General features: G+C 41.4%; 1 protein-coding gene across 2 annotated transcripts; it reads left to right on the forward strand.

Moving 5' to 3' along the window:
• Positions 1-6040: 6040 nt before the first annotated feature.
• Positions 6041-21646, forward strand: IRAK1BP1 (interleukin 1 receptor associated kinase 1 binding protein 1). Of its 2 annotated transcripts, none has more exons than XM_086744534.1 (4): positions 6041-6401; positions 14575-14640; positions 20148-20278; positions 21325-21646. In XM_086744534.1, the coding sequence occupies exons 1-4, from the start codon at positions 6099-6101 to the stop codon at positions 21593-21595; spliced, it is 771 nt and encodes a 256-aa protein (XP_086600660.1). In that variant the 5' UTR covers positions 6041-6098; the 3' UTR covers positions 21596-21646. The 2 variants fall into 2 exon arrangements, with proteins under 2 accessions (XP_086600660.1, XP_086600661.1); XM_086744535.1 differs by having other exon boundaries at positions 6041-6248.
• Positions 21647-21875: the final 229 nt, after the last annotated feature.

Below are 21875 nucleotides of genomic sequence, written 5' to 3' on the forward strand. Positions count from 1 at the left end.
AGGGTCAAGTCTATGAATGACTGCCTGGGTAATTTTATGAAAGCTAACATGTGTTGCATTGCATCCCAAATTAATCTTATGCTTCAAGACATTAAACTGTAACTTACCCTGCTGAAAAATAAGTGGGTTGTCATTCACATCATGGTGTTGTGACACTGGGATAGGATCAGTACAGTTACATCAATAAATAACATGCAAAGGAACAAGTATGTTTTAATTTTAAAAAAATATTTTCTAATTCAAGCTTAGATAGACAATTTCAAAGTATTGATTTTTAAAAGTCATCTATTTTCGATTGTGTAATGTCCATTACATTAATGGAAATGCAAATAAGCAGACAAATTCCAGGAACAGGATGCCTAAAAGCTGCCCTGGGGAAAAAAACACCCCTGGGCCCACACACTTAAGAGTTTAAAGCTTGTTGACAAATCCCATACCCATGAGGAAAGAATAGCTTCTAAGAACCGAGCCCCAGAAAAAAAAATTCACTTGTGAAAAAACCTCCTTTCCTTTGCATTTTCTGTTAATCTAGGTGCTATATAATTTCAGCTTTTTTTTAGCAATCATAATAATCAATCAACAAATATCTGCCCAAGAACAGCAAGAGGCTCTCCATAATATGAAAACTTTCCATCAAGACAATACAGTCTTCTAAAAGTTCAGTCAGATCACTTCTAAACTTCTTAAAGATGTACGGCCTCTTACGGAGATCAAGACACAGGGATTTATTTTGGTCTTAAAATCCAGCATTCCATAATTCTCCCCAATTGTATGGTTGCCTCCACAAAGCTCCTTTAAAGTGTTCTTGCTGAACATGTAATTGCTATAATTGCCAAGTTCCCCATGGTGAAATTACAGAGGTATATTGCCTTGCTAAAAAGGAGTATTTGTGGGCAGCTAACATTAAGATGTTTAGCAGTGCTTACATATAAGAAGTATACATGTATGTTCCTTCACAGTTATTGTGAACTTCTAAGAAAATATAAAATTATAGACCAGAGAAAATACGTATTATTTCCTTCATAACTCACGAACGCTCAGATGACATTTAAAATAACAACAAACCGAGACTTCAAGGACCACTTACACTTGAATTAAAACTTTGACCACTTCAAGGAGTCATTTAGCCTTTCTGTAGGGTTCATACACTTGAACAGAGACTGTGATTTTTTTCACTTTTAGGTGCTGTTGAGCACAAAACACAAGACGTTTCAGTGACATCTACCACAGGGACCAGATTTAAATCTTATTTCTACTAGGCTTAACCTAACTTTCCCTCTGACAGCATTATTAATACAGTATGTTCCACAATTTAGAGGTTCATTCAGTTGTCAACAAAGATAACCACAGTCTCTTAACTGATTTCAGTAGCAACTGTATTAAGTTATTTACAGTTTTACAGAAATGGTCATTAATGATGTTCTGATGGGTTTTTGTACTGTGGGCTTTCAATCAGTATCCTAAATCTATCAGCTCACTTCACCAACAGCTAGCTACAGTCAGAGAACAATTTCATTGCTCACACTAAATGTTAAAGTTGACTTAGAAAAACAGAGTAAAGAAATCTCTGCTTTTATTAACAGGACCAATTTAAAACTAGAAAAAGTCACATCACATCTGATGCCAGCCTGAGTCAGTGGCTTTGTATGGAGTTACCTCTACATTCACTTTATCTTGTCAAATCACTATTTTGAGGAGGAAGCATGGGAGGAAAAGAAATGACAGATGTCTTTTCTGAACCTGTGAGATGCTGAGCTGTTTAACAGAAAGTAAAAATGTGACAAATCCATTCATATTTTCCATCAATATTTCCACTTCCCACACTTGGGTTGCAAATTCTACTCATAGGAGTGTGTTTTCCAGCAAGCAGTATCTAGAGCAGAGACTCACCGACCAACCACCTGAGCTACAGAAATTGTTAACAGCCCTTGGAAATTCTCTAGGCAAGGTCAGAGCGAGAAGACAGGAGGCACTTCTCTTTCTCTATAGACTTTGGTACGTTGTTAAAGGGAAAACCTTTGTTTTGCTTTAAAATCCTCACCAGCCTCAGCTCCTGTGAGCCCTGGTATGTTCCCTTCAAGCCTCAGCAGGTCTCAGTTATTCTCATTAATCCATAATGAGAAAAAAAAGCCTCCTGAGGAAACACATTTCCTTAAAACAGGAGATTTCACAGAAATCATCTAAGTTCTACATTGGCTACAACTTATCCAGTAAATTTTTTTCTTGGAAATAAAACACCAGCAAGGGCAGGTCTACTAATTATGTTCTCTCTTTCTTCCATGCATGTTTCTCCTCAAAAGACAAAAAAAAAATGCTCAAGTAAAAGTTTGGAACTCTTTGGTGATGGTTATTAAGTTAAGAATTCAGTCATTTAGAACTCTGACAAATTAATTTTAAATTTTGAAGATCTTCCATTTTCTCAGCTCTAACCTTTTCAATTTTGAGTCTCATATGGTTTTGAAAAGGTAAAAAATCTGGCTTACAGTGGGTAGTTATTTCCCCTACAGAGTGATTGTCAACACCATGTAAGAAGTGGATGAGCGACCAACTTTGCATAAAACCACTGTAAGGAATACTCAAGTAATACATAGATATAACAGAGGGCGTCCATTCATTAAATGTTTTACAGTACAGTAAGTCAGCATCCAAGACACATGCCAGAAAGACATCAGTCAACAGGGCTACTGCAAACTGTCCTTTCACAAAAAAAAAAAAAAAAAAAGGATTTGGCAGCAACTTTAACACAGATTTCCTTGTCACACCCATTCCAAACCTCAAAAATCTTACCTCACTAAATAAATCCAGCTCCATTGCTAAAAGGCATAAGCAACATAGCACTTCACAGCTACCATACAGAAATAGATCCAAACATTAAACCATCTGTTTCCTAAGGAAAAAAAAAACAAATCCCACACACAAATTAGCACCTTCTCTATCTCTTCATAGTCTGTAGTTAGTGTTCAAATTTTTAATTCACTGTAAGTTAGCAGAATGATAGTCACAATTAATAGCTTTTACAACTCCGAAACAACAGTTTAATCCATCATTTTAAAAAACCGTCTCCTACTCAAACTGTAAGTCAGAAAAAGCTTCTTATCCATAGATTTGGCTTTATATTCAATTTCTGAGTGACAAACTCTCAATATATTTAAACTGGAGCTTTGCAAAGTACCCTTAAAGAGTGCAAAGTAAAAATGTGACTATAGTTATTAAATTGTCCTTAGTGCATGATGTTCTTATAGTGCATGCTAATTACTCAATAACACTTGACCTTGTTTCACAGAAAAGTATTTTTCCACCTATTAATTTGCACCTAAGGTAATTTTACAACTGGCCTTAGAAAAGGTCTTCCAGGATTCATCCAATTAAGTTCTTAATTATGACACCTTTTTGTAATATTTCCACAAGACACATTGTGTTCCCAGAAAGCTAAAGATCATCCAGCATTGAATTATGAAGTGTATAACACGTATGAGATTTCATTTCACATCTACATATATGTGTGGAACTACTTCAACAGATTTTGTCTCATATAGGCTGTCTTTATAAAAAGGCAGATCACTTTTAAACCAGAATAGTCTTGAACACACAAAAACAACCTGGAGAGTACATAATTTGGCTTCATTACATTATACAACACTTCTCTAAAAGCTTTATTGATGATTTCTTGATAAGTAGCAGTCAATACTTAGAGTGTGTCAATTGATACTGTTACATATTGTAAATCCTCTACAAACATCTTGGCTAAACAAAAAAAAAAAGTACTGCTGTGACAGACTACTTTTGAAAGCATTTTTAACTCCCTGTTTAAGGAAAGAATTTATTTCTCAGAAATATATATTTATAATTTCCTCTGTACTCATTTTCCTTTAATATTTTATTTCTTAAATTCAGCAGTGCCCAGAATTTATTCATACACGCTCTTGAATTGATTTATGTTAACTGACTAGGCACCAATATTTCTGGATTCTGTTACAAGCTTCTTCCTTGTCTTGTCATATAACTTTGATCAAAGTCAGTTACACTCAAAATTTTAGGTGTCTCTACATTTGGTTATTCATGCTGAGAAACATGGAGTGTAATGAATACCTAACAGGTTCAATTCATTTCATTTGAAGCTTTAAGTGTTCCGCAAGTCTGAAGAGAAAACCAGGTTCAAAGGTAGAAGAGTCAAAAAGTCATGAGGCATGTAAAAGTCATTGATACCTCTTCAGGCAGATGTGATATTAATGATGGGAAAGGAAGTTTGTACAGAATCTCCCTAATGATGGGACATGAAGTACACACCGCACCAAGCAGATTAATGAGGGGAAAAAAGACAGGGCTTCAATTCCCTTAATATTTATCTTCCCTGCCACCTCCAAGGAAACCGCATCTGACTTATAAAATCAGGTCTTGATGTCTTTACATGTCATGTTTTTATCTAAAAGGACAGTATATTTATCTGTATCATGTCAAGCAGACTTTCCAACGTTTGCAACATGAAGACCTTGCATAAACATTCAGTATCTCAGCTTCCAGCTTCTGTGCCAGATTGCAGGTAATCAAAACACAACGTACCACAAATGTAAACAGTAATAACATACCTAGAGTCCTTCCCAAAAATCCTCATACAAACAAGACCAGACATATATAGCTAGTACTGAGCTCATTATTTCATAGTCACTTGGACAGGCTGGAGAACTGAGCTGAGAGGTATTTCATGGAGTTCAGTAAGTAACACCAAATCCTACACCTGAGGAGGAAGCATCCTGTGCACCAGTGCATGCGTGAGCCCAACTGCCTGGAAAGCAGAAAAGGACTTGGGGGTTCTGCTGGACCACAAGCAGATCATGCACCAACGTGGCAAAGCAGGCCAACAGTATCCTGGGCTGGATCAGGAGAAGCATTGCAAGCCAGGTGATCCTTCCCCTTTGCTCAACAGCAGTGAGACACTTGGAGTGCTGGATCCTCTTCTGGGCTCCCCAGTACAAGGGAGATACAAAGCTACCGGAGAGAGTCCAACAAAAGGCCATGAAGATGATGAAGGGACTGGAGCATCTCTCCTGTAAGGAAGGGCTGAAAGAGCTGGAACTGTATAGCCTAGAAAAGAGGTGGCTCAGGAGGATCTTACTGATGTACATAAATGCCTGATGGGAAGGAAGGAAGGAAGACAAGGGAGTGTGAGAAGACAAGCTCTTCTCAGTGGTGCCCAGTGACAGGACAGGACACAATGGACACAGATTAAAACACACGAAACTCCATGTGAACATACCAAAACACTTTATTTTCACTGTGAGTGTAGTCAAACACTGGCACCAGAGAAGTTCTAGAGTCTCTACTCTTTAAAATATTCAAAACTCAACTGGGCATGGTCCTGGGTAGCCTGCTCTGGCTGACCCTGCTTGGGCCTGGGACTGGACCCCCTCTTAAGAGGTCTCCTCCCACCTCAAGCATTCTGTGATTCTCTTGAGAGGCCAAACTGCACCCCTCTACCTTTCCTAAGGAGAGGGCTGCAGGACTCGGCCAGCAGACATTAGCAAAGCCCACACGTGTGCTGCAACCCCACCATGGAGAACCAGTGCTGATGCAGGGCTGGTCAGTAATCACCCCTGCCTAGGCCCTGCCCTGCTGCCATCAGAGGACTGGCTGTGGCAGAACAGACCCTACAGACAACCATTACGGCCCTTTCTCCAGCACTCCTCCTCATGGTCTCTCTCTCAGGTTGCTCCAAGCCCTAAGACGCTGGGAAAATACAGTCACAGGTCGAAAATGGCAGAAACGGGACGGCTTCTCCTCCGAAGACGTGCACCACACCGACCCTGCCACAGCCTCCCTCACAGCTTCAAGCCCTTCCGCAACGGCCGGGGGCGCTGTGCCTCGGTAACTGTCATGGCGGAGCCCCTTCGGCGGGAGGCAGAGGAACTTCCGCCTCGATACCGATCATGGAGGGAAAGAGCCTCGGCCTGGCACCCTCCTGACGGCCGCGCCTCGGCCTGCTGATGGCGGCAGAGAGCGGAAGTGAGGGAAGATCACGTGATGGGTCACGCGGGCGCCTCCCAGGGCGCAGCGGGCGGGCTGGCGTTGGTTGCCATGGTGGCAGGAGGGCCCCCGCCGCCATGGCGCTGCCCGGGCCGCCCCCCGCCCGCGTCTTTGCCGAGCTCATCCCGGCCCCGGCCCCGGCCCCAACCCCAGCTCCAGCCCCAGCCCCAACTCTGGTCCCAGCACGACGCGGCGGCTCCCCGGCGCCGCCCGGGCGGGAGGTACACGTAAGCGGCAGCGCGGAGTTGAGCGCCGGCCCGGACCGGGCGCGGGTGTCGGTGCGGCTGGGCAGCCGAAAAGGAGCGGCCGGGGAGGCGCGGAGCAGCGTGTCCCGCCGGCTGGAGTACATCGCCCAGAGCGCCCGCCAGCGCGGCGTCCCGGTGAGAGCCGCCGGCCCTCAGGGCCTCACCCTTCTGCGGCGCCGGGCTCCCGGTGGAGGGCGAGGGGAGGAGCGGGCGGGGCGGTTCCTCTCCGCGGCGGGGTCCCACTGACACCTCCCGGCCCCCGGGGCCGCCCCTGCCCCGCTGAGGGGGCCCGGGCACTGTGCGTAAGGCGCTGAGCCCATCGGCCTAGCCAGTGGGAAGCAGGGGAGCGACGGGGTTTGGAGATCTCAACCCCCGGCCTCGGGGATGCACCGGCGGCTGGGGCACTGCTGTGAAAGCCTGCCTGTCTTTGAGAGGCTGCGGCTTTGCCTGCCTCGGCAGAAAAGGTGGAATCTCGCAGCTTTCCAACATATTGCTGGTTTTGTGTGTGAAAAGCGCCCTGCTTCGGCTGTTTGATCTGTTCATGCGGTACAGCATCCTCGTGTATGTACAGGTGAAACTGATAAAGGGGTACGCAGTGCTGTAACTTAAACTATACATGCGTGTAAGCTTCTATTTAACTATGTGATTGCTATAGCTTAGTAATAAATACATACAGAGCTGTTTTCCTCTCTCCTTTTCTTGTTCCAGGTAAGTAGAGAGGTATGAAAAACCATGAGATGCGATCAAGGTAGCTGAAGTGACAGAAGACCCTTGTGGACTCAGAAAGTTCCTTTACCATAATAACTTTTTGGCCTCAGGAAGTCATTTTATGACAATGAGAAAAGCATATTCTTGCCTTTAAAGCTTTGTCCACACTGTAAATGCTACATAAGGGTGATTTTTGTCCTAGCAATCGTGCTGCTGATGTTTTTGGATTTTATAAAACAGTTTTGGACAGTGTTCCACATCTACGACTCTTAAAAACAGAACAAACTTGATCTTTGATGGACTAAGTGGTTGCTTTGAAAGTTACTTACTATTGAAGTTCCCCAGGAAATGTGTTCCCTTTTAGTTTATTTACAAATGAGCTGTGGAAAAGGGAGATGACAGAGTTTGCTATCAACACCAAATTATTCAATGTAGTAAAAAAGAAAGAACTGCAGAAGACTTTCTTGATACTACATGATGTTACAGAGGAATTCAGTGTTAGTAAATGCAAAGTAAGGGAGTAAGTTACTCGGCCTAAATAGTGATGGCCTTACAGTGAAACGGCATGCCCACATCTCAAATGCTGCATACATTTGAACATAAGTCCTGACTCCTACTTTTTTTTTCCCAAAAAAAAAATGGATCTACTGTTTCTTTTTAAAACTGATAGTGACACTGTCTCTTTTTCTGTAGTATCTAAATAAAGGATTTGTTTGGGAATAAAGAAGACAAGAAAAAAGACCCCTTAACCTCTGATTTAGGAAAAGGTCATATTGCAACTATGCGACTAAATGGGAAGCAGGCATGGAGGCTGCTGTGTGCTGGATACGCGATCCTGCTCCCTATGTTTTTCCCTTATGCTGGGTGCTTGTCTGTAACGGGGGGCATGATTCTGTTACTGTCAGAATTATTTGTTCACTCAGAAATCATAGAATCATAGAATAGTTTGGGTTGGAAGGAACCTTTAAAGGTCATCTAGTTCAACCCCCCTGCAAGGACCAGGGACATCTCCAACCAGATCAGGTTGCTCAGAGTCCCATCCAACTTGGCCTTGAATGTTTCCAGGAAGGGAGCATCAACCACCTCTCTGGGCAACCTGTGCCAGTGTTACACCACTCCCATTGTAAAAATGTTTTTCCTTATATTTAATCTGAATCTGCTTCCTTCTGTTTTAAAACCGTTACCCCTCATCATTTCACAACAAGCCCTACTGAAGAGTTTCTCCCTGTCTTTCCTGTAGGCCCCCTTTAGGTACTGGAAGACTGCTGTAAGATCTCCCCAGAGTCTTGTCTTCTCTTCTTCAGGCTGAACAACCCCAATTTCCTCAGCCTGTCCTCATAGGAGATGTGCTCCAGCCCTTTGATCATTTTTGTTTCCCTCGTCTGGACTCTCTCCAACTGGTCCAAGTCCTTCTTATGTTGGGGGCTCCGGAGCTGGACACACAGTACTCCAGGTGGGGTCTCACCAGAGCAGAGTAGAGGGGCAGAATCACCTCCCTGCTGGCCACGCTTCTTTTGATGCAGCCCAGGATGCAGTTGGCTTTCTGGGCTGCAAGCACACATTGCTGGCTCACGTTGAGCTTCTCGTCCATCAACACCCCCAAGTCCTTCTGCTTGGGACTGCTCTCAATCCATTCATCCCCCAGGCTGTATTGATACTGAGGATTGCCCTGACCCATGTGCAGGACCTTGCACTTGGCCTGGTTGAACTTCATGAGGTTTGCACTGGCCCGCCTTTCCAGCCTGTCAAGGTCCCTCTGGATGGCATCCCTTCCCCCCAGCACATTAACAGCACCACACAGCTTCGTGTCATCGTTGAACTTGCTGAGGGTGCACTCTATCCCACTGTCTATGTTGCCGAGAAAGATGTTGGACAGGGCCAGGCCCAATACCAACCCCTGAGAAATGCCACTCGTCACCGGTCTCCACTTGGACATCGAGCCATTGACCACAATTCTTTGAGTGGGGCCATCCAAGCAATTCCTTATCCATCGAGTGGTCTGTCCATCAAATCCATGTTTCTCCAGTTTAGAGAGAAGGATGTCATGCAGGACAGTGTCAAATGCTTTGCACAAGTCCAGGTCAGTTGCTTGTCCCTTGTCCACCAATCCTGTAACCCCATCGTAGAAGGCCACTAAATTGGTGAGGCATGATTTGCCCTTGGTGAATCCATGTTGGCTGTCACCAATCACCTCCTTGTAGTCCATGTGCCTCAGCATGGTTTCCAGGAGGATCTGCTCCGTGATCTTGCCAGGCACAGAGGTGAGACTGACTGGCCTGTAGTTCCTCGGTCTTCCTTGTTCCCCTTTTTAAAAATGGGGGTTATATTACCCCGTTTCCAGTTGGCGGGAATCTCACCAGGCTGTCACAACTTCTCAAATACAATGGACAGTGGCTTAGCAACTTCATCCACCAGTTCCCTCAGGTCCCGCAGATGCATCTCATCAGGTCCCATGGAATGGTGCAACTATTCACCCTACAGTGAATCCAAATAACTGACTTCCAGTTTTGACGTGAATCTGATTAAATTAGGAGTAGGCAGGATGTTAACTAAGGCAGTGTGCTTTAGAGGAGTTGTACACACTGCTACTGCCGGCTAGAAAAAATAACTGCAAAACACAGTGTGACCTGAACAAACAGATGGTTATATTTGGGTGTATGCCGTCAGATTCAGAAATGTAACAGGAGCAGGTAGGAGTGGTGGTGCAACCTAGGTGGAGAGTGAGCTGATTTTATGACGTGAAAGGTGAGCATTCGGTGTCTTATTATAGTGATAATATTTTCACAGTCATATTTTTGCTGTTTCAGAGATACCATGCGTTGGAGAATGGTAATGTTAGTTCTTTCTACATACTTGAGGGACTGTGAAATGCTGCTTAAGTTGTGGGTTTCTCAGTGTTAGCAAAGCGTTAGCTCTAGGGAACTCTGAGAAAAACAACATGAAGTTTGTTTTTTTTTTTTCAGAGTAGTTCCCTGCGGTATAATTTTCAGTGCTTTGTTCCACACAATTTTAAATCACTTGCTGCTAGAGCTTTTATTTGCCTTGTAGCTTTTCTACTAACAACTCTCACTGCTGGCAATTTGTTCCTAACTGCATTTGCTAACATCACTTGTAGCTAATACCATTCTAGACCACTGTAAAATTAATATCTCTTCACCATCTCCATACAGTTCTAGTTGTTGCAAGTTCAGCTAAGTCCTCTTTAGAAGTCAGATGGCTATTCTATATATTTATTTTTAATTAATCCATAGAACAATTTCCTTAACCGTTCTTGTTGCTATTGTAGGAAGTCTGTGAGACCAGAAGGGCATAACCTTTGCATCAGCAGGAGCTTGCATTAGCAGCTTGTCAGGATGCCTGGGGGCAGCACCTAATTTCCATCTGTATTTACACAGGATTTTACTCAGAAATAAATGCACATAGTAGCATTTATTTATAGACTGCTGTAAGCACATGCAGCACTTCAGAGCACAGAATCTACTTTGAAGGCTGCAGGGAAGGTAAAATCAGTGGGGAAACCAATCTCTCTTACTCAGCCCAGCTGCTCAAAAGTAATGTTTTTTTTCTCTTTCTCTAGAATCAAACTGATTTTGTATTTACCACCTATGATTTATTTGGGGAGTGGTGTGGAGATGACGCTTGTTTTCTTTAATTACTGTATCTAACAACTGGCATTGCCCATCTTGTTTAAAAATAACAGTGATACTATTTGTTGTACCAGTCAGAGTGTTATTTAACAAAAAAAAAAAACAAGCTCACAAACGATATCCAGTGTGCTCTGGCTTAGAGTTTGTCTGTACTGGGATATATCCTTGTATATATGTGCAGTATTCTCCGTATTTTGAACCTGTTATTTATTTAGGAGTCATGGTTATGGATGCAGATCCATACAGTCAGTGAAAAAAAAGATTTTGAAGTTTTGCTCACTCAGTTACTGAATCTTCCAGTTTCAGTATATCCTTTAATAAGAAATGTAGAAACTTGTGTAAGGCATCAGGCATCACCTTTTTTAGATTATGATGTATTTTAAGAAATATCCCCAAAGTGGCTTTCCATTTGCTGAGTACAAGTCTGTCTATGTCATTGATAAAGAGACTAAACAGAGGTGAGGTCCCAATACGGACTCCTGAGGGACACCACTTGTCACCGATCTCCATCTGGACATCAAGCTGTTGACCACTACCCCCTGGATGTGACCATTCAACCAATTCCTCATCCACCAAACAGTCCACCCATTGAATCCATATCTCTACAATTTAGAGAGAAGGATGTTGCAGGGAACCGTGTCAAAGGCTTTACAGAAGTCCAGGTAGACAACATCTGTAGTTCTTCCTTCGTTTACTGATGCAGTGACTCTATTGTAGAAGATCACTGGGTTGGTCAGGCAGGACTTGCCCTTGGTGAAGACATGTTGGCTGTTTCGAAGCACATCCCTGTCCTCCATATGCCTCAGCAGAGCTTCTAGGAGGATCTATTTCATGATCTTCCCAGGCACAGCGATGAGGCTGATAGGTCAGTAGTTCCCAGGGTGCTCCTTTTTACTCCTTTTTAAAAATGAGTGCAATGTTTCCCTTTTTCTAGTCAGCAGGGACCTCACCTGACTGCCATGACTTTTCAAGTATTGTGGAGAGCATCTGGGCAACTACATCAGCCATTTCTCTCAGGACTCTGAGATGCATCTCATCAGGTCCCATAGACTTATGTACATTCAGGTTCCTCAGGTGGTCACGAACCTGATCTTACCTTACAGTGGGAAGGACTTTGCTCCCCTAGTCCCCATCTTGCGGTCCATCCACTTGAGAGGTGTGGGAAGAGGAGTTGCCAGTGAAGACTGAGGCAAAAAAGTTGTTGAGTACCTCAGCCTTCTCCTCATCCTTTGTTACCAGTTCACCAGTCTTGCTCATCAGAGCATATCAGTATAATTTACCACACTGGTGCATTAGCATACATTTCCAAACTATAAACATTTTCCCATACTGAAACTTGCCTTGTGTTTCATAAAACAGTCTCATGGTTTTGTGAAGTCAGTAATCAGGAGCAGAACACATAATTTCAATCTGCAAGCTGGCTTTTCTCATACTGTGTTGTTATATAGCTGTCTCCTTGAAGTGTGCTTTTGCTGATTATCTATTTAGTTTTTTCCCTGTTCTTTTCCGGGGAAAGGAGCAGTCATTCCTGTAAACAGTGACAGTGTCACAAGGGTGGACATGATGGTCCTGTGAAGAAGAAATTGTTCAGAAGTAGCAGATAGGTGGGAGGAAAGGCTATAATTTTTTTTTTCTGTTGAAAAGAAGGAAAATATAAGGCAAAGCACAGTTCTACACTTGATATTGTAAGCTCAGTGGGATATTGACTGTCTTTTTCATTTTTGTGTTTACAGCACGTGCAACAGCAGTGGTTTATGTCACTGCTGGCTGAAAAAAATAGGCTGTATAAGCAGAATGCAAGTATGATTCTCTTAAGAATTGTTCAGTGGCTTCTGGGGTAAATGAGTTATCACATAACAGTAGTATTATGTTAATTTATTTTTTTCTATTGTGATCCTTGACCCACAGATTTAGAAAATTGAGAAGGTTATTCCAGAAGTCCAGAAAACCTAACACATCAGAAGTGTAGCTTTCCGTAAGTCACAGTGAAAACTTTTTTTTTCCTGTGGCTATTGCAATCAAATGTATAGTTCCTCAGCCAAAATATGAACAGTAGACATAAGCTGGAGGAAAAAGAGCCTTTTGTTTTTGATGTAGTCGACGTCTTGATTCCAATTTAAAATTCTGTCATCACCTACCTGTCTTTTCTGTATCTTTGAACACACTCTGGAACAGGAACAAAGTATCTAACAGAAGATGTATCACAGGAGGCCACCTTGTTCTGACTTCAGCAATTATTTTGTCTACTTATCTTCAATAACACACAGAGCTACTATCAAATCTGGTGGGATAAAAATTAGCTGTGAGGGAAATTTTACAATAGATGGGGAAAAAAAAATGATCTTTCACTCGGATTGCATTGATCTTGCAATAGTGCCTGGAGCCACAGGATGGCACTGTCCTTAAATACACAGGAGCCTTGCGGAGGGCAAAACCAAATTATAAGACTTTAATCCATTCAACAGGGAAGAGAGCTTTTTTTTTCTTAAAAGGATTAAGGAGTGGAGACAAGGAAAAACACACTCACGTTTTCTATGTTTACTCTAAGGTTTTATTACAGTATAGTTATTTCTGTAAAATATGAGTTGTAGAAGAAAGCTTTTCTGTGTGGTTATTTCTATAAGATCTGTAAGAGGTCTAGAAAAAGTCTTTCTTGACAATTGTAATCATGTTCTATCATAAATAGTAATATTTGCTCTATTTTGTAAATTAAATGAGTTGTTGGTGCTGGACTGACTGGAGCACTCTTTAGCAAACCACAGCCAGCCATGCTGCCAAAGTACCTCAAACCTATGACTGCAAAAGGGGAAATACAGTTGTTAGTGTGTGGCTGGCCCTCATCCTTGCCCTTACTAGATGAGTTTATCCAAAAATAGGACTGTTGTGCTTGTGTTTGACCACTGCCAATCAATCACAGAATTGAAATTTCAAAATTTGTTTCCTGTAGGCTGCTGTGCAATGGTAATTACGGATCTAATGTCCGTAAGATATTTTAAAAGGAAAATGCTTCTCAGGATTAATGTCATTTATATAAACTTATGCATGCATGCTACATGATGAACTTGAAGATTTGAGCCTCTGTAGGAGATATTCTGACACAAAGCATCTTTTGAAATATATCAACACTGAAAGCAAATATTGTTTTCCTAAGCAAATAAATGTAATAAGTAAAACTTTTTCAGTAATTGGAAAGCTTACTGTCTGTTTCCCTGTGGTTCCTGGGTATTAAATGCTAAGTTCTATTTACAACTAAATTGTAAACTGCGCTTTTTGTTGTGTTGTAGTAATTTTACAATAAATTGTTCATCCAAACTGCTTACCGGAGAGGGAAGCAGGTGAAAGAAATGTGTTTGCTAAACCTCTAGCAAGCTCGTCAAATATTCAGATGTTACTGGAGTTATGCTGTATCTTGATTAGCTCAGTATCCTATAAATAAATCTTATGGGATTTGGTAGTGCTCCGTGCAGCCATTATGTTGAATAATGTAGCTGCTGTGAATACAGAAGTGTCAACGGTGGTGTAGCCTCTTTTAAGGGTTACTATTGTGTCAGAATAACCAGTGTTCAGTCATTGTTCACGTCACGTTGCTGCAGCCACTACTGTTAAAATATCTTAAAATAGGCTCCTGAAAAACATTTCTCACATACTAATTTTCTGAAAACAATTGAAGCTTCTAGTTTTTTGAACAAGGTGAATTTACAGTTACACACTGTAAGCAGCAAAATTACATTATAGAGCTACTGTATAATTTAGTTTAAATAATGTCAAGAAGTCTTTAACATCCAGCTAGTTTTTAAACTGAGGAGATTTGCATGAAAAATTCAAAATTTCTGTTGCTAAGTCGTAAGTAACAAGCCAAAACAGTTCAACTTTTACAGGACAGAATGTACATACATTTCCAACAGATGCTTAATTTCTGTCTTTTAAGATTATATTCTTGTACTTTGTTTTAGGAAGAAAATATGACTGTAACAGAGGATTTTAGTAGAGTAGAAAATATTTACCAAATGGAAGCAGAGGTACGTATTAATCAAACTAAAAATAATAATAAAAAAGAATAATAAATGTAGCAAGGACCAATGAAAATTTGTAGACTGTCTTTCCTCATACTGAGGAGCAGATGTTCTCTGCGGTAAAGGCAGCATAGTCAAGGAAACTATTGAAGGACTGCAGCTGAAAGCAGAGTTCAGCTGCAGTCTTCTATTGTGTGCAGAACTTGTTTTTTGTTACTGTAATATAGAAACAATTGTTTTCTTCTCAGATTAATGTGTGCTTTTTAAATATCACATGATGCTACAGAAGGGAATATTTGGTTCTGGGGCTCTACAGTTGTCGTTCTGTGGCAGTGTAAGCAAACCCACACTTTCCTTCACCACAGCCCTTCCTGCCCTCTACTTCTTGCAAGGAGTTGTACTTAGGTGATCAAGTGATAGGTGATAGGTCAGTTCAGAAAGTTGCTCCAGTTAATAACTTTTGTTTTTTCCAGATTAGCTTTTATTTTTTCCATTATTTTAGCTCCCTGAACTGGAGGCAATGCAAGGCAGAGGACAAGAGTGGATGGGGGACAACAGTGGTGTGGCAGCCCTAATCTAGATCTGCTTAAGCCACAGTTGAACAGCACCTGGACTTTGATCTATTCTACACGACTTTGCCATCAGCTTGCTGCAAGTAAAGCAAAATTAATTGTTTCCTAGGTAATTGACTTTGAATTCTGTAGGTAAAAAGTCCTGTGTAAAAGCTAAATATTATGGGAATAATCCCATTTACTTCAGAGGCAGCTCAGGGGAGTATATTTTTGCATGTTCGTGCTATAGTAAGAAATGAAATGCTGTGCTGGAAACAGTCACTGAAGGAAATTATGTGTTTTCAGTCAATGAATCCTTTTAGAGCATCAAACTTTAATCACTACCCAGCAAGTTTACAGATTCTTATGAAGTAAACCTGGAAGTCTGCAATAAAATGATAGCTGTTTTATACAGCTGTTATTTACAATTCCCTAAAACAGAGTTCAGCCTCTTCAGTTTGCTTGGTTGCTTTAAGGCATATTCTCATCTAAATAACAGCAAGAAATACAGAAATAATCAATAATTTGGAAAACAAAATTTGGATTTTAAAGTGAGTCTTCAGATACTTAAATGGTATGCATCAGTGTCATGTTCTGAATTACTTTAACTTCATTAAGTAGACACTTACTATCATGACAACTTAAATTACCATGTTTTTTAGATAAACTATACTTAATAAAACTATATTGAATTATTATTTAGGCACAGACAATCTTAGGCTTACAACTTCGGTCTTAAGTGGTAACTTAACCAATTGTTTCCCTTCTGCTATTAATTTTTATATAACAAAGATTGTACATGGAAAGCGAATTACAAGAATTTACTCTTCATTTGTAGGCAGCTTGGACCAGCTGTAATTGCTGTTTAAAAGTTGTGTGGTGCCTAGGACCTGGGTGCCAAAACTTGAAAAATCTAGCCATAGTACTGCTGTTTGGCTGCCTTCTACACTTAAGTAGCAGTATGGTCGCTTTTTATGCAGAGATTAGTTTCTCCTTGCTTCCCCCTTTATATATGTACTTGTTTCATTAGTGCAGCTTCATAAACCAATGGAGTTCTATTGACCAGCATGTTTGCATACTTTAGCAATATAAATGAATTTAAAATTAACTTACACTAGCTTCTTTGCTGAAGAGTTTGCCATTATATTTGTGATATACATAAAATCATAGAGGTCATGCATTATTCCATTTTATAAACTCTTTCTAGCATTTGTCTACTGTAAGAGTTTTTAGAAAACTGAATAAATTCCCAGACAAATAGCTATTTTAATGTATAATTAAGAATTCAAGACACGCTTTCAACTGTAAGGAGATAAATTTTAATTCATAGGATTGTTTGGGTTGGAAGAGACCTTAAAGATCATCTAGTTCCAACCCCCCCATGCCATGGGCAGGAACACCTTCCACTAGACCAGGTTGCTCAAAGCCCCATCCAACCTGGCCTTGAACACTTCCAGGGTTGGGGCATCCACAGCTTCTCTGGGCAACCTGTTCCAGTGTCTCCCCACCCTCACAATAAAGAATTTCTTCCTTATATCCAATCTAAATCTATCCTCTTTCAGTTTAAAGCCATTGCCCCCTGTCCTATGACTACATGCCCTTGCCAACAGTGCCTCTCCAGTTTTTCTGTAGGCCCCCTTTAGGTACTGGAAGGCCACTATAAGGCCTCCCCAGACCCTTCTCTTCTCCAGGCTGAACAGCCCCAACTCTCTCAGCCTGTCCTCACTGGAGAGGTGCTCCAGCCCTCTGATCATATTCATGGCCCTCCTCTGGACTCACTCCAACAAGTCCATGTCCTTCTTATGTTCCTCTGGATGGCATCCCTTGCCTCCAGCATGTCAATCACACTACACATCTTGATGTCGTTGGCAAATTTGCTGAGGGTGCCCTCTATCCCACTGTCCATGTTGCCAACAAAGATGTTAAACAGGGCCAGTCCCAATACCAACCCCTGAGGGATGCCACTCAGTCTCTACTTGGACACTGAGCTGTTGACCACAACTCTCTGAGTGCAACCATCCAGCCAATTCCTTATCCACCGAATGGTCCTTCCATCAAATCCATGTCTCTCCAGTTTAGAGAGAAGGGTACTTTGCGCAAGTCCAGGTAGATGGCATCAGTTGCTCGTCCCTTGTCCACCGATGCTGTAACCCTGTCATAGAAGACTACCAAATTTGTTCATAACAAAGGAAATTCTTGCTATAACAAAGGAAAATATGCAGAAGAATGAAGTTGTGTATGACATCACAAAGCTCTACAATATCTTAATTATAACAGTTCATTTATTGCATGGTGATCTCATGGGATCAAGATTTTGTTGGTTTTGTGCATTTCTTAATATACTTGTCTCCGTATAAGCCGTAACATCTTGTCCTTTACAGCCTTATCCAAACCTCATAATGTCCATAATGGTTTTGCATACCCTCATATTACTGTTTCACATTTTTTTAACCTTAATCATGATTGAAGAAATTGAAACATTGCTTTGCATTTTAATGCTCAGGTATCCTCTGTAAATGCAAGTGGAATTTATTTGATCTAGCTCTAAATGAAAACTAATTTTTAGGGGGAAAAAATAACAAAATTCACAGTTCTTTCTCAGTTGTTTTCTGCCCCTGAGGGTACCTGAATACATGCTGCTTTTTTAACAATTAAATTCCTGAGTGCCCAGGTCTGAGCAGCTTATCTCTTGCTTAAGACTCACAGTTCTTTTATTTGATCATTCTTTTGTTTCATCCCCTTGAGGGAACTAATCTTGTAAACACTGACAGCAATCTGTGAGACTTACAGCTTTCCACAAAATACAACCATGACAGTTTTCTGGCAAAACAGCACAAGAGGATGTATGCTGCTTATATATAGCAAGAACTCCCACTGAAGAAAGAAATCTAGGTTTAGTCTGATCTTCAGTCTGTGTTCAAATTGATACTGCACCTTCCAGAAAGTGATCCAACCCCCAAGTTACAGATGAAGGGTGTGCAGCTGAGATGAAAATGCAGACTTGGTGCAGTTTTGCACAACAGGTGTGACCCTTTCTCCTTGTAGAAGATGGAATTGCCCTGCCACTCCATCTTGGTCAGTTTTTAAGGCCCTAAGCCCAGCTTTGGCTCAGTTGCGTGAAGAGCTACTGAGCCAGTGCAAGGATTCGAGCTGGGATAAAGAACATGTACCGCACTGAGAGGCTACTAAGGGTAACAAGACGTGCATTAATTACTTTGTGATAATTGTCTATCCATTTTTTACCTTACCCTGTATCATAGAATCATAGAATCATAGAATGGTTAGGGTTGGAAGGGACCTTCAAAGGTCATCTAGTCCAACCCCCCTGCAAGGAGCAGGGACATCCCTGACTAGATCAGGTTGCTCAGAGCCTCATCCAGCCTGGCCTTGAACGTTTCCAGGGATGGGGCCTCCACCACCTTTCTGGGCAACCTGTTCCAGTGTTCTATAACTCGCATCGTAAAAAAATTTTTCCTAATTTCTAATCTAAATCTAACCCCCTCTATTTTAAAACCATTACCTCTCGTCCTATCACAACAGGCCCTACTAAACAGCCTTTCCCCATCTTTCCTGTAGGCCCCCTTGAGGTACTGGAAGACCGCTATCCGGTCTCCCCGGAGCCTCCTCTTCTCCAGGCTGAACAGCCCCAACTCTCTCAGCCTGTCCTCATAAGAGAGGTGCTCCAGCCCTTTTATCATCTTCGTGGCCCTCCTCTGGACCTTCTCCAACTGGTCCATGTCCTTCTTGTGCTGGGGGCTGTATATTAAGTAAGCCCCTCTTCTCTCACTGAGAGAGTCAACTTCCTTGAATTACCTCGTTTTCCACAAGGTAAATCTATGGTATGCACAATGGACGCTACTACAGTGCAGCTGACCTGCCATAACTTGGATTTCTGTACCATATACCTTCACTGGGATAGATTGCTGCATGGACTGCAGCGATCACAAGGGTAACTGTAGATCACAGGGGTTGATAGTGGAATTTTCTTTAACAACACAGGGGTTTTCTTCCCCTCCTGTTGGAGCTGTATATCTGTGCAAAAATAATGGAAAGCATCAGGAATGAGAGAGATGAGCCTAATTTGGTGGTGAGAGCACCGTACTGAGAAATGAAGATGAGAGTTTAGTTCTTCTAAAAAAAGAGTTTGGTACCCAGGATTTCTGATTCCTAAATGCTGCAGCAGCTTGGCCTCATTGCTTCACTGCTGGCAACTCTGCTCTGCCACAGAAAAAGGCTGGCTCCTGCCTGGAAAGTCGCCACCTGGCTGGCACTTCCCCACAAGGAAGGCTGTAGGGCTCGGGCTGATAGTGATGCCTGCTTTGTAGCACTTGGGAAAGCACCTGAATTCCTGATGCATCTGTATTTAATGCTTCTTATTACCAAAGCCACAGACAGCTAGATGTTTAAATTGCTTTCAATCCAAGTCTGCAGTGCCCAGTTCTCTGTAGGCACTGGAGTGTGTCTGTTCAGCCAACACAGAGTTTTGAGCCCACTTGCAATCTAGACTGGGCTAGGCTTAGTTTAATCAGATAGCTTAGGTTTCTTGAATCTAATGCTTGGAATTAAAATGCAATTTTCCATCCTGCACAATGTTTTCCACATCATTTTGCTTGGAATTCTGCACAATTAACATCTAGTAATCTAAAAAGAGAAGAACCAGGATGCATCTAGTCATGTGTCCTGAAAGCATGTTCATTCTTCAAATTGTCTGCATACCTAGAATGCTGTACTTCCTCACAAAAGAGCATTTTTTTTTTTTAATCCTCAATTTTAAAGCATTTTATGAACTTCTGTTGCAAACCTAATGATAGTTTCTAGGCCTATATAAAAGTTGTAAGTAAATGTTGGATTTATATACAGGACTAGTGTGTTTAGTTAGTTTGTACATATTGATTTAAATACAAATGTTGAATCATAGGGGGAAAAAAAAATTACTTGTGTGATGTCTCTGTTCACTCCCAGGTCTGCATTGTATTCAGTGATTTTGGAAAAATGCAGAATGTTTGCAATCTACTCATTGAAAAGTTAGGAACCTCTGTTACCATCAGTCCACCTCATTTCTACCATACACCAGAAGCTGTAGACACTCTTCGGTAAGTGTTCACACCATAAATTTTACAGCCTCAGGTAACAGTTAATACGAATACATAATTTATACTGTTTGTAATAGGAGCAAAAAGAGTTTCCTTCATACCTATTAAAATTTATGTTCAGATATTTTAGTATTTGTTTTAAATAGAAGTTCTAAATTAATGCTGTTCAGCCTAGAAAATACAGCTTGTTCTTTCAACAGTGTCTCTGTGCAAAAGCAGAATGTAGTAAAAAATATTTTTTTTTTCCACCGATTGCATTGGAAGTATAATCTACCGTGAATATTAGGTCAACACAATTTTACTTTGGTTACATCAGCACGTGTAGATTTGATTTGTATTTATGAATGAAGGTACATGTTTGTTACCAGATGTTGATAATTCTAGGTACCCTTGCCAATTCCCATTACTCTTAGCTGCTGACATGATCTGAAAAGAGTCATGTATGGTGCTTGCTCAGCATCCAAACGTGCTACTTTGAAGCTCATGGTCTTGGTATTTTAGGTGTTAACTATCCAAAGTCCTTCTTCTCCCATTGAAGTTGAGCGGGGCACACAGGAGTTTAATCTTGGTTTGGGTTTTGCCTCTTTAAAAAGAAGTAGTATGCCTGGTCCAAGAAGCAAGCTCAACTAGCTGCTGCTAAGGGCTCTGGAGATGCCAGATGTGTATCTCAAAGGTACCTACCCAGGAGTCTGGAAATCAAGCCCATAAGGTTAAATAGGTGCTGGTATGCCCTACAGCTTGCCTGGAGCAAGGGTTGAACTCTTGCTCTGTACCACACAGCATGAATGCCTGCAGTGTATAGGTGTTTGTTAGAAATGCTTGATTATAGCTGATGAGGATGCTGACAGCTTCTCCATGCACTCCCCCTCTCAAACTCCTAAACTATCATCACCCAGAACGCGGGTAAAAGTGATGTGCCTTAGATCTATGCAGTTACAAAAGCTGAGGCATTAAAAAAAAAAAAAAAAAAACCCACCATGCTTTGCAGGAACACTTGTACACCAGTTGGCCATGCTTGTTACTGTGTTGCTTTTTCCACCTCTCAGCCGTCAAGTATGCGTTGCTGCTGTTGGAAACACACGGCAGAAAGCTCAAGAAGTCTGTCGACTGTTTGGCCAGTCATTGGGAAAACCTTTATTAATAAGAGAAGAAGAAACAAAAGAATGGGGAGGCCACATAGACAGTCACCTATCGAACTGCCCAGATTCACTGACTCTGCAGGAAAGAATCCAGAATGCTACTGCTTATGCTTCTTGTAGAGTGTTTGCTGTGTTTGAGATAAAGGCAAAAGAAAACAGAAGAAACAAGTTGCTCTAGAAACTTTCAAGTCCTACACATTTTCTTAATAAAATTTTTATGCTTTCTTGAGGTTTTTTGTTGGTTTTTTTTTATTTTTATGGTAGCAAGTAGAGTTAAGAGAGGAGATTAAGAATGCAGGTTTTGTAGTAAGCCAAAGTAGAAGGTTTCTTAACATCTCTCCAGGTGCAAAAAAGTAGATTAACTCTTCCTTTGCATGTATAATTTGAAAGCAGCACAATGCATGCTTTTGTACAGACAGTAGTTAAAGTACTGCTGGATTTACTTACTACAGCTCTCC

This window comes from Chlamydotis macqueenii, chromosome 3 (genome assembly GCF_036417535.1).
Source record: "Chlamydotis macqueenii isolate bChlMac1 chromosome 3, bChlMac1.mat, whole genome shotgun sequence".
Lineage (NCBI taxonomy): Eukaryota > Metazoa > Chordata > Aves > Otidiformes > Otididae > Chlamydotis > Chlamydotis macqueenii.